The 14,066-nt window shown below is 42.9% G+C and overlaps 1 protein-coding gene across 1 annotated transcript in view; it reads left to right on the forward strand.

Moving 5' to 3' along the window:
- The window catches only part of PTPN3 (protein tyrosine phosphatase non-receptor type 3), a 421,949-nt gene that overhangs the window by 145,978 nt on the left and 261,905 nt on the right, over nucleotides 1–14,066 (forward strand). The window contains exon 3 of the mRNA XM_075314923.1: nucleotides 592–699. Within this exon, the coding sequence (XP_075171038.1) occupies nucleotides 592–699 (108 nt within the window). The remainder of the gene's footprint in view (nucleotides 1–591; nucleotides 700–14,066) is intronic.

Genomic DNA, 14,066 nt, shown 5'->3' on the forward strand with positions numbered 1-14,066 from the left:
GAGGGAGGAGCAGGCGGCAGGGGGCTGAAATCCGTATGAATACCCACCCGGTTATTATCTGCTCCATTGCCGATGTCACACAAGAAGCTGCTGAATTTATAAACTTCACTTTCTTCGATTTGAAAATCTAAACATCCAAGCTGACCACTAATGGTATCTAGAGAATCAGCCTGATGGTGCCAGTATAGCACTGGCTTTACATTATATACGAAAATCCTAATGATTGGTTCCCTTTAAAATGGTTAATGTACTTAGACATATAAATGGCGTTCAGGTGACTGAAAGACGACATTATCCAAAGCACATGTCTTTCTAATCACCTGAACCCTGCAGTCATTTTATTGTAGAAGTCAGACAGACCTTTTAGGTGTATCATCCTACAATAAAAGTGGTTTCTTGGTGACCAATTTATTTTTTAGCGTCTGCCCTCCTATTCAGCAAAAACACTGCAAAACTTATAAAATGTTAAAATATATATGGTACTTTATGCGGAATTATTTAAATAATGATAATTTTGCCAAAAAAACCTTTATTTTGACCTTGTGCAGTTTCCTTTTTGTGCTGAAATAAATTAATTTGTTTCATTTCTAGAAACCAGACACTGGACAGACACTACTGGATATGGTCTTCAATCACTTGAGTTTAAAAGAGCGAGAATATTTTGGCTTACAACATAATGAAGATTCACTAGATTCACATGTGAGTGAACATTAATATCATTTTTCTAACTGTAAAAAAACTGACAGTCCTCAGTTGTTGATACCTTTTAATAACTAAAATTTGCACCTAAGGCAATTCCAATTCAGGACTGCACTAAATTGTCAAAGAATACAGGTGGCTCAGGAATATTGTGTTTGGCTTGCATAGTTTGTATTTTGCTTTTGTATTTTCACATTATGGCCCTGTGCGCACGCTGTGGATTTTACCGCGGAATTGCCATGGATTGCGCTGAAGGACTGCTGCAGAAAATGTTTATAACATTTCTGCAGTCCTTCTCCATCAAAATCTATCGGGATAAAAAAATGCTGTGCGCACACTGCGTTTTTTGTCCCTGCGGGTTTTGCTGCGGAATTTCCACTGCGGAATTAATGTGCATGTCACTTCTTTTCCACAGGTCCCTGCATTTTGGAGGGCTAGCAGATCAATCCCCCGCTGACTTTGGGTCGGCGGATGACTGATCCCCGGTATCTGGCCAGATGCTGCTCCCCATATAAAGTTTATGGGGAACACAATCTGGCGCAAAGAGGTAGGAGCAAGCTCTTCATACTCACCGATCACCAGTCGGCTGTCACACTGCTCCCACGGCAGCTCTTGCGTTAGTCTCATAACATATTCACACCTTCCCTGCTCACCGGTGGCTGTGATTGGTTGCAATCAGACCTGCCCCCCACGCTGAGTGACAGCTGTCTGACTGCAACCAATCACAGACGCCGGTGGGCGGGTCTAAAGCGTACAGTAAAAAGTAAAAGTAAATAAATTAATTAAAAAAAAACAACGGCATGCGCTCACCCCAATTTTGATAACCAGCCAGGATAAAGCCTCACAGCTGGGGGCTGGTATTCTCAGGCTGGGGAGCCCCCCAGCCTAAAAATATCAGCCAACGGCCGCCCGGGATTGCCACATCCATTAGATGCGACAGTCCCGGGACTCTACCTAGCTCATCCCAAATTACCCTAGTGCAGTGGCAATCGGGGTAATAAGAAGTTAATGGCAGCAACCCATAGCTACCACTAATTCCTAGTTTTGTGATGGCAGGCGTCTGACACCCCCCCTCATCACTAAACTGTAAGTGAAAGTAAATAAACATTAACGCCCCAAAAATCCTTTATTTGATATAAAAGACAAAAAAGCCCCCTCTTTCACCACTTTTTTAACCCCACCAATAACAGCCCTCCAGGTCCCACGTAATCCAGACGAGGTCCCATGACACATCCAGCTCTGCTACACCTGACACAGCGAGCGCCATAGACTATGACTGCTCACTGTGAGGGTCAGGCCGCAAGTGAAGTGAGCCGCGCGAGATCAGCGGTGACTTCACTCATGTGCTTTGCGGTGACAGGTGGAGGACTCCAGCTGTCACTGCACATCAGCTGACTGAAGTTACCGCTGAGCTTATGCTCACCTTCTCCAGTGCGGCTGCCTCCGGACGCTGGTCTTCTGCTTCCAGGCCGGCTCATGCATATGCAGTTATGCACAGCACAGCCAACACGTAAGTAGCAGAGCGCCGGAGACAGCCACACGAGACGCAGCATCGCGGGAGAATTCAGCACCATGGACAGAAGGAGCGGGGACAGGTGAGTATCTCTCTGTGCTATCAAAATAATGCAGGGACATACCGCAGCAAAACCACAGCAAAACCGCTGCAAACCGCGGTAAGACTGCATGCGGATTTCGGGTGCGGTTTGCTGCGGTTTTTTAAAGCCGGTGGGGTAATCTTTCAGAGGGTGTGGAATTTTCTTAAGAAAATTATATTTTCTAGTGCGCACAGAGCCTAATGCATTATTGTTCCTTTAAAGATTTTAGTATATAATATGCAACCACATAGGAGAAAGCATGCTAAAAAAAAAAAACACGGTATGCACACTTTCCTTGTAAGCCACCCTAAATTGTTAGAGGTTTTCCCAAAAAGTAAATTTTTAAGTTCCTTTTAATCAATAGATCTTTCCTGTGCTGAGATAATCTTTTAAATGTGCCCCTACTATCTACTGTGTAATGGCTGAGTCTGACCATACTGGGATTTGGACTGATCGTATCACAGCTCCTGGGCAAGGGCAGACTCTAAAGAGAACATACAGATAGCAACGCACAGGATCCTAACGGATTCTTTTTGTGAGGTAAAACATTTTCCTGCCTGTTCTTAAAAAATGTTTTACCTCAAATAAAAAATTATTTTCAATCTCGTGCTGTAATGTTTGCACGCGTATACCGTATTTTTCGCTTTATAAGATGCACTTTTGTTCTCCCAAATTTTGGGGGAAAGTAAGGGGTGCGTCTTATAATCCGAATATACGGGGGTATATATATATATATACATATATATATATATATATATATATATATATATAAAGCTGAGTGGAGGGTCCCGGGCACTGCTAATCCCTGTATGGCTAGTAAAGCTGTGCTTCCATGCTGGTGGAGACCTGGGTGCGTGTCCCAAAGCGAAGACGATACAAAATCCACAATGTAGAGATGAATAGGTCGCACTCCAAAGGTCAAAATAAAGGAAAACTGTTTATTCCACGATCACATCAGGGGTACAGGTAGTGAGGGAGGATGAGGGTGTGTCACGTCGGACCGACGTGGCACACCCTCATCCTCCCTCACTACCTGTACCCCTGATGTGATCGTGGAATAAACAGTTTTCCTTTATTTTGACCTTTGGAGTGCGACCTATTCATCTCTACATTGTGGATTATATATATATATATATATATATATACTACAGAGTCCAGGGGAGGTGGGGCAGCTCTGGAGTGGTGCTGGGGGATGGTGAAAGCTGCAGGAGACAGCGGGAGATCTCCTGCTCCCGCTCATATAATTTGCACTGCCGCTGTCCATCACCGTGGTGCTGAAACTGCACTGCGGTGATGGGCTGGGGCAGCGGCGCATATTATATCTGCCTGCGTCACCCTTTGATCGCACAAGCCCCCCCCTGTGTTAGATATGGCCCCCATGCTGCTGCCCATAGTAAAATAATAAACTCTTTACTTACCACCTCCAGCGCTGATCTCCCAGTCTCCCTGCTGTGATCAGGCATGCAGAGATGATAGCACTCTGCCGTGCCGATCACATGACCGGCACCGAGAACCAGGAAGTGCAAGAGCTCAGCAGCACGGAGGGAGACACGAGGGAGGACAGCACTGGAAAAGGTAAGGAAAGAGTGTTTTATTTTACTATAGGTAGCAGGATGGGGGCCATATCTAACACAGGGGGAGGTGTGCCATCCATAGGGGGCCATATCTAACACAGGGGGAGGTGTGCCATCCATAGGGGGCCATATCTAACAGGGGGAGGTGTGCCATCCATAGGGGGCCATATCTAACACAGGGGGAGGTGTGCCATCCATAGGGGGCCATATCAACACAGGGGAAGGTGTGCTATCCATAGGGGGCCATATCAAACACAGGGGAAGGTGTGCCATCCATAGGAGGCCATATCAAACACAGGGGGAGGTGTGCCATCCATAGGGGGCCATATCAAACACAGGGACATGTGCCATCCATAGGGGGCCATGGGCAGCACAGGAGGACGTGTACCATCTGTAGGAGACCTGTGCCAGCTGTAGGGGATATGTACCAGCAATAGGGGACTTGTGCCATAAATAGGGGACGTGTTCCATCAATAGGAGACATGTGCAAGCAATAGGGGACAAGTGCCATCACTGGGGAACGTGTGCCAGCACAAGGGGGCTATATTCACTATAATTTATATAACTATAATTTAACATTAAAAAAAAATTCTCTTTTCCGTCACCAAATTTGGGGGTGCGTCTTATAATCAGGTACGTCTTATAAAGCAAAAAATACGGTACTTTTTAACTTCCTCCCTGGCACAGGACATATGGTATGATCAGACCATGTCCCTGTATGGTCAGACATGGCCATTACACAGTACATAGCAGGGACACATTTATAAGCTGAATGATTGCTGGGTTTGCCAGGCCTCGTTGCTTTGAGGACATCGCAAAACCGTGCTTCATACTCTGGAACAACAGCGAACACAAAGGTAAAGTTTAAAAAAAAAAAAGAAACTAGTGGCCCTTTTAAGAAAATGTGCAGGGGCTGGAAGAAAGAATATCGATACTGAAGCTCATTAATGAAGGTGAGGATTTATTGGATGAAGTAGAAGCAACCATTCAGGACACGGAAAGAGAGAAAAGCTTCAGAGCACCTATAAAGGCAGAGAAATGGATACACGTGACCAAAAGGAGCCAGCTGACCACAAATCCGTCACTACCCACATACAGTTAGGTCCAGAAATATTTGGACAGTGACACAATTTTCGCGAGTTGGGCTCTGCATGCCACCACATTGGATTTGAAATGAAATCTCTACAACAGAATTCAAGTGCAGATTGTAACGTTTAATTTGAAGGTTTGAACAAAAATATCTGATAGAAATTGTAGGAATTATACACATTTCTTTACAAACACTCCACATTTTAGGAGGTCAAAAGTAATTGGACAAATAAACCAAACCCAAACAAAATATTTTTATTTTCAATATTTTGTTGCGAATCCTTTGGAGGCAATCACTGCCTTAAGTCTGGAACCCATGGACATCACCAAACGCTGGGTTTCCTCCTTCTTAATGCTTTGCCAGGCCTTTACAGCCGCAGCCTTCAGGTCTTGCTTGTTTGTGGGTCTTTCCGTCTTAAGTCTGGATTTGAGCAAGTGAAATGCATGCTCAATTGGGTTAAGATCTGGTGATTGACTTGGCCATTGCAGAATGTTCCACTTTTTTGCACTCATGAACTCCTGGGTAGCTTTGGCTGTATGCTTGGGGTCATTGTCCATCTGTACTATGAAGCGCCGTCCGATCAACTTTGCGGCATTTGGCTGAATCTGGGCTGAAAGTATATCCCTGTACACTTCAGAATTCATCCGGCTACTCTTGTCTGCTGTTATGTCATCAATAAACACAAGTGACCCAGTGCCATTGAAAGCCATGCATGCCCATGCCATCACGTTGCCTCCACCATGTTTTACAGAGGATGTGGTGTGCCTTGGATCATGTGCCGTTCCCTTTCTTCTCCAAACTTTTTTCTTCCCATCATTCTGGTACAGGTTGATCTTTGTCTCATCTGTCCATAGAATACTTTTCCAGAACTGAGCTGGCTTCATGAGGTGTTTTTCAGCAAATTTTACTCTGGCCTGTCTATTTTTGGAATTGATGAATGGTTTGCATCTAGATGTGAACCCTTTGTATTTACTTTCATGGAGTCTTCTCTTTACTGTTGACTTAGAGACAGATACACCTACTTCACTTAGAGTGTTCTGGACTTCAGTTGATGCTGTGAACGGGTTCTTCTTCACCAAAGAAAGTATGCGGCGATCATGCACCACTGTTGTCATCCGTGGACGCCCAGGCCTTTTTGAGTTCCCAAGCTCACCAGTCAATTCCTTTTTCCTCAGAATGTACCCGACTGTTGATTTTGCTACTCCAAGCATGTCTGCAATCTCTCTGATGGATTTTTTCTTTTTTTTCAGCCTCAGGATGTTCTGCTTCACCTCAATTGAGAGTTCCTTAGACCGCATGTTGTCTGGTCACAGCAACAACTTCTTAATGCAAAACCACACACCTGTAATCAACCCCAGACCTTTTAACTACTTCATTGATTACAGGTTAACGAGGGAGACGCCTTCAGAGTTAATTGCAGCCCTTAGAGTCCCTTGTCCAATTACTTTTGGTCCCTTGAAAAAGAGGAGGCTATGCATTACAGAGCTATGATTCCTAAACCCTTTCTCCGATTTGGATGTGAAAACTCTCATATTGCAGCTGGGAGTGTGCACTTTCAGCCCATATTATATATAATTGTATTTCTGAACATGTTTTTGTAAACAGCTAAAATAACAAAACTTGTGTCACTGTCCAAATATTTCTGGCCCTGACTGTATCTTAGGAACTGTCACAAAACCCTCATGCAGCATTACGAAAATGGCATATTTCAAGATAAGACCATTACAAAAAGAAGAAACAAAAGTCACCCAGAAACACTCAGAAGCATCAAAAATATTGTGCCTAGGAAGAAAAGAAGACTGGTCGTTGTGGGAGACTCACCAAGAGGTACAGAGAACACGTAAATCTGAACTAAATCGGAAAAAGATGCATGAGAATTCTCCTAGATAAAATATAGTTTTTGAGTCAAATTTAAAAATTACATCATAAAATAGAGGCTCCACTAGAGGTCTCACTTACAAACACCCAACAAGATATCAATAATTACAATAATATATTATAGTACATATTAATTTTGCTTAAAATACAGTGCAATTAGTAATAGTTTGTGTACATACAGTGGGTAAAAACTATTTAGTCAGCCCCCAATTGTGCAAGTTCTCCCAATTAAAAATGAGAGAGGCCTGTAATTGACATCATAGGTGACCACAACTATGCGAGACAAAATGAAAAAGCAAATCCAGAAAATCACCGTCTCTGATTTGACAAGATTTGTTTCACAAATTATGGTGGAAAATAAATATTTGGTCAATAACAAAAGTTCATCTCAATATATTGTTATATATCTTTTGTTGGCAATGACAGAGTTCTGTAAGTCTTCATAAGGTTGGCACACACTGTTGGTGGTATGTTGGCGCATTCCTCCATGCAGATTTCCTCTAGAGCAGTGATGTTTTAGGCCTGTCACTAGGCAACACGGACTTTCAGCTCCCTACAAAGGTTTTCAGTGGGGTTGAGATCTGAAGACTAGATAGGCCACTCCAGGACCTTCATATGCTTCTTACGAAGCCACTCCTTCGTTTCCCTGGCAGTGTGCTTGGGATCATTATCATGCTGAAAGACACAGCCACTTTTCATTTTCAATGCCCTTGCTGATAGAAGGAGGTTTGCACTCAAAATCTCACAATACATGGCCCCATTCATTCTTTCATATACACTGATAAGTCGTCCTGGTCCCTTTGCAGAGAAACAGCCCCAAAGCATGATGTTACCACCCCCATGCTTCACAGTAGGTATGGTGTTCTTTGGATGTAACTCGGCATTCTGTCTCCTTCAAACACGACGAGTTGCGTTTCTACCAAACAGTTCATCAGACCCTATGACATTCTCCCAATACTCTTCTGGATAATCAAAATGCTCTCTAGCAAACTTCAGATGGGCCTGGACATGTACTGGCTTAAGCAGGGGAACACATCCGGCACTGTAGGATCTGAGTCCCTGGCGGCATAGTGTGTTACTGATGGTAGCCTTTGTTATGGTGGTCCCAGCTCTATGCAGGTCATTCACTAGGTCCCTCCATGTGGTTCTGGTATTTTTGCTCACCGTTCTTGTGATCATTTTGACCCCATGGGGTGAGCTCTTGAATGAAGCCCCAGATTGATAGAGATTATCAGTGGTCTTGTATGTTTTTCATTTTCTTATTATTGCTCCCACAGTTGATGGTACGTCACCACCGGAGTCCGCTCCAGTCACTTCTACTTCAATCACCAGTGTTGCTGCCATGGATAGTGCTGGTGATGGGAGATGAGTCGGTGCCAGCGGCGCTGGTGGGCGCAGGCTCCGCTCATCCACAGGGCTGGTTTCCTTGGGATCTGCAGTACCACTGGCTGACTGTAGGTGGTGTGTGTCTTCCAGCTGAAGTTGCCATCATTCAGCTACAACTAATGGGAAGACACCACACCCTTCTTAATTCACCTCCTGTCTGCTGACCACTGCCAGAGAGCGCTCTGTATTCCTGGTTCCTGTCCCACCCTGTTCTGTTTAGTGATTCTGGTCCATTGAGGACATGCCTCCTGAGGAAAGGGGAGTGAAGTGCGTGTTGGGGGGCGGGTCAATACATGTAACTACCCCAAATTAAAGGTTGGTATGATGATTAGTTTTATTACGGTAGAAGGATTCAAATGGGTTACACCTCACAAAACTTTGAAAACACACTTTTTGCAGAAGACTTGCCTCAGTCATCAGGAGGGCTTTAAACAAGAAAAAGAGATAGGAAGAAAAATACCAGACAAAAACATGCAGATAAATGACATACTAAACAAGGATACTAGATGTGGCAAAGAGAACAGGAAACGCAGAAGGAATCTAAGAAAGGGGGAGCAACATAGCAGAAATTGTTTTAGACAACGCAAAAAGCATGGGAAACAAACAAGAAGAACTAGAGCTAGTAATACAGAAAATTATGATGTCCTCTGCATCACAGAAATCTGGTGGAGTGACACGTACGATTGTAACATACAGATGGAAGGATACAACTTAAAAGAGGAGAATGAGTTGTATTGTATGTAAAAAAAAAAAACCAAAACAAATCTCCACAAAATTTTAAAGTTTCAGAGAATGAGAGTTTGTTAGAAAATACTTGGGTAAGAATTTATGGAGTAAACAACAGGAAGAACATCATAATAGGTGTATATTATAGATCAATTGATCAAACAGAGGATATGGTTGAGATTTTTTCACATCAATTGGCCACATTCTCAAAAAAACATGAAATAGTGATCATGGGAGATTTCAACTAACCAGAGATTAATTGGGAAATCCTCACATGAAAGAGTAAAGGCTCCATCCAATTTTTATCCTGCCTTGCAAACAACATCCTCTCCCAGCTGGTAGAAGAAAATACGGGGGGAACAGCTATCTTGGACATAGTCCTAACAAACATATGGTTAAGGAACTAAGGGTAGCAGGGACACTGGGACTCAGCGATCATGCTAGACTTGAATTTGGTTGCAAGAGGGGGGAACCCCTGAAAAGGCACAGACTTCAAGGCTTTACTTTAGCAGAGCACACTTTAAGAGCTTAAAGGCAAGGGTTGGTAGAATTCCATGGCACATAAAGCACATAACTGCACATGAAGGATGGGAAATCTTCTATAATGAAATTCTCAATGCACAAGAACTAACATTATCTAAAAGGAAGAAAAATGGGAAAGACCTAGAGAAACCAGGTTAGATGACAAAATTACATTACCTGCTTAAAAAGAAAATGCAAACATACAACTGGTGGAAGATGGGGTTGATACCTAGGGAAGAATACATGACAGTTTACAGACTCTGCTGGACAAAATAATTGAGGCTTACAAAAGAGGCCAATAGTAAGGTAAAAGGATTTGGGGGTATGCTAAAAGCAAAAGAAAGGTGAAGGAGACCATTGGAGTGGAGAATGAAAAAGGTGACAAAGTCAACAAAGTGGAAGAGCAGGTGGAGTTACATCAAATGAAAGCTATGTTTTTAAAATTGTGTTTGTTGCTTACGGCAAGTGTTCTACACATGCGGGAGAACAAAATGGTGGAGTCTAATGCGATATTCACAGCAACTGAGAGCAGAGGGGTGATAAAATTCTTGTTTCTGCAAGGAAAGTCCGCAAATGATGTTCATGGTGATAGGTCTTAGACATTAGAGTATCAATGCCCTTCATATTCCACCGTTAAGAACTGGGTTTCCAAATTTAAAACTGGCCACTTCAGCACCAATTATGAGGAATGTCCTTGACAACCAAGAGTGGTTGTTGTTCTGGAGATCGTCGATGCTGTGCACAACCTCATGCTGGAGAATCGGCGAATTTCAGCTAAAGCAATAGTAGACATCATGGAGATTTCCCGTGAACATGTTTGTGTCATTATCCATGAACATTTCGACATGAGGAAAGTATCTGCAAAGTAGGTCCCCAAATGTTTGACAACAGATTAGAGAATCATGCGAGTGAAAACTTCCCGGTCCATTTGTCAGCGTTTCCGGACTGATAAGAATTTCCTGGATCGACTGGTCACTATGGATGAGACCTCGATTTATTTGTATGACCCTGAAAACAAGGATCAGTCAAAAGAGTGGAGGCACAGTGGTTCTACTCTTCCAAAGAAGTTCACGGTGCAAAAATCAGCCACTAAGGTGACGGCGTCTGTGTTCTGGCATAAGGAGGGCGTGCTGCTAGTGGACTACCTTCAAAAGCATTCCACCAACAATGAAGGTATTACATTGAACTTTTGGACAAATGAAGGCAGCGCTAAAGGCCAGAAGGTGCGGCAAGCTGTCCAAAGGAATCTTGTTCCTGCAAGACAACGTCCCCGCTCACACTGCACAAATGACCATGGCAAAACTGGCAGAGCTGGGCTTCCAGCTGGTTGACCACCAACTATTTACCAGCTCTAGCTCCCTCCAACTATCATCTGTTTGCAAACCTGAAGAAACACTTCAAGGGTACCAAATTTCACACCATTTGGCACAACCAAAATCTTTCTTTTTGCCAGGCTTACAGAACTTGAAATACCAATTTGTAAGAATTGTGTTCTTATCAGTGGAAAGTATGTGGAATAAATGTAAAGTTTCACCATCCTATCTCATTTTTTTCTGGGTAAAGCCAAAGACTTTCAGCAGGCCCTTGTAGAAACTAAAAAGAGCGTATTCAAAAAGATCTTGACACACTCAAACAATGGGCCCAGACTAACAGAAGTGTGTTTAACAGGGACAATTGTAAAGTCCTACATCTGGGTAGAAGAAAAGTAAAAAGCATAATTAGTATGGGAGGAATAGAACTATGCAATGCCACAGGGGAAAATGACTTGTGCATAATAGTAGATTCCAGATTCAACATGAGCCAACAGTGCGGTGCTGCAGCTAAAAAAGCCAGCAAATTTCTAGGATGTATCAAGACAAGCATTGAATCTACATCAAGAGAGGTAATTATTCCCCTATACTGTGCCTGGTCAGACCCCACCTGGAATACTATGTACAGTTCTGGGTGACACAATTCAAGAAAGACATCGATATATTGGAGCAAGTACAGAGAAGAACAACCAAGATGGTAGAAGGTCTGCAAACCATGTCCTATGAAGACCGGCTAAAAAAACTAGGAATGTTTAGTTTGCAAAAGAGAAGGCTGAGAGGAGACTTAATAGTGGTCAGTAACTTTTGGAAAGGTAGTCACAGTAGAAGGGGAACTACCTTATTCTCATTAGCACAAGAAAGTTCAAGAAGCAATGGGAAGAAACTTAAGGGAAGGAGATTCAGATTAGATATTAGGCAAAACTTTCTGACAGTGAGGGCAGTTAGGGAGTGGAACAGGCTACCACAGGAGGTGCTGAGCGCTCCATTAATGGAAATCTTCAAGTGGGAACTGGATAAATATACAGCTGGGATGATTTAGGAAAACCTGCACTTTCAGGGGGTTGGACCCGATGGCCCTTGTGGTCCCTTGCAACTCTACCATTCTATGATTCTATGAAGATTTTCTCGGCACAGGAAAAAATATTTAAGACACACCCAAGTGTGGAAATTTTTATTATTATTCCGAGGTCTAGTGATTGAAATAAAAGGGTTTTCCCAAGAGCAAAGTTCAAGTAACCCAAATTAAATGCATAAATAGACTTAAGTTTTACAGTGATTGGTATTCTTACTGTTATTATTTGACCACAAGTATGTGAATACTTGAGCATTATATCTATATGTGATTCTTAAACATTTTGATGCAAAGTCATAGGCATTACAATTAATATGAATATTGTCCTTCATTTGCTACTATAACAGCCTCTCCTTTTCTGAGAAGAATTCCCATTGGATTTTTCAAAGTAGCTACATAGATGCATGTAGCTACATGCGTTTTAGTGAAGTTGGTGCTGATACTAGCTGAAAAGACCCCATTTAACATAAAACTTGCATAACCTTTTGCATAAGTCCTGTAAAACAATGCATTTCAATGAAATTTTGTTTTCAACTTTAAAGAGTAGCAAAATTTTGCTATATATGAAAAATCCAGAAGAGACACTTGATATGCCTGCAGATTGTTGGAGTCAAGGGACTACCCCTGTGTCACAGAATATACCCCAAGATGTGTGCAGCTGAACAGATAGGAGCATACAGCCCCTGCATTTGCACACACAGTACCCATAAGGGTGTGTGCCCATGATCAGTATTTGCAGCGTTTTGGATGTAACGTCTTTTCGCTGCGTCCAAAACGCTGTGTTGTGCAGTACAAGCATAGTGGATGGATTTCTAGAAATCCCGTGCCCACTGTGCTTGTTTTTTCCGCAGCAAACACTGACCTGTGGTGCGTCTTTCCAGACTGCAGTATGTCATTTGTTTGCTGTGGATTCGCATGTGTCCTCTGTTGGGAGAACAGAAGCGAGAGACCGCAGCGCAGTGAACCCTGATCGTGGGTTCAAGCAGCTGCAGTCTCCTGCGTTCACCTGCGGAGGAGACTCGCGTCCCCGCAGGGCAGGTCTCGCTGCGTCCAGGACAGTGAGAGCATAAACTTTCTCTACATATTCCAGTCAGGTTTGGGTAAGTAGATATTTTTGAGAGTGGCTTGTGTAAAAGGACTGTCAGGACAGGCTAGACCCCAGTGCAAAGTTAAAAATAATAGCTTGTTTTGGCCATTCATTCAGCCACATTTCTCAACAATGAAGCAAAGTTACGTCCATCACAGGACGGAAAATTATTTCCTCTTTCTCACTTGCCAATATAAGTTTTGCCAGGGCAATACCCAGACGTTTCCTACACCATATTTAAGACGTGAAAGCAAAATTAGGTGGTGCGATATCTAGGAATTTAATGTTTATTCTCATCTTTATAAATGGGTATTGTTGTGAAGTGCCTGTAGATATTAGCAATTTTGCAATTCACTGATTGTATTTGATTGACTACATTTTTGTTTACAGCTTGTTGCTTTGGATACTGACCACCGCTGTTCGACAGCGGAACATGCACAGTGTTTACAAGTTTTGTACTGAGCTTTTAAGCACTGCTTTAAAGTAGTTCATGAACACTGGAGTGTGCTGCTAACTTCTAATCCCACCAGCTTCTATGCACTGCTTACAAGCTAGACAGTAGCAGTGGTCGGTCACCTAGGCAACATGCTGTGAAGAAAAGTGTTAATATCTAACAATCAGTTGCAAATTATATTAAGCAGTAAATTGCAAAGTTGCTTACTATTTGACAAGATCAATCTATGAACATGGGAATAACCCTTTAAGTATTAACATCTTAATGGAAAATTACACTTAGGCATGTCATTGATTGCTGGGGTAGTTCACGTGTGGAGAGGGCTCAGGAGCTAAGAGAGCTCCATATGCAGTAGATGCCGATATGTTACATAGCTGGTATCTGTGTCTTAACAGCAATGGCCAGAACTGAGCTCCAATCTCTTCTGTTATCCATTTCAATTTTGGATAGCAGCGTTTAAGGGGAGTGGTTGATGATTCTTGTGTGGCGCCCATGAGGCTTTTGTCACCACAGAGGTACTGCACCTCAGCCAGAGGTGTGGTATCCCATTCTATGTAAGAAGGGGGGTCATCTACCGGTTCACAAACAAAACCTGCACACACCAATTGTTAGGACACACACTGGGTCAGGGTTTAAGGCAGGTACTCCATTAATGCTGAGAAGCAGCGACCAG

Source organism: Anomaloglossus baeobatrachus, chromosome 6, assembly GCF_048569485.1.
Source record: "Anomaloglossus baeobatrachus isolate aAnoBae1 chromosome 6, aAnoBae1.hap1, whole genome shotgun sequence".
NCBI classification, from domain to species: Eukaryota; Metazoa; Chordata; class Amphibia; order Anura; family Aromobatidae; genus Anomaloglossus; species Anomaloglossus baeobatrachus.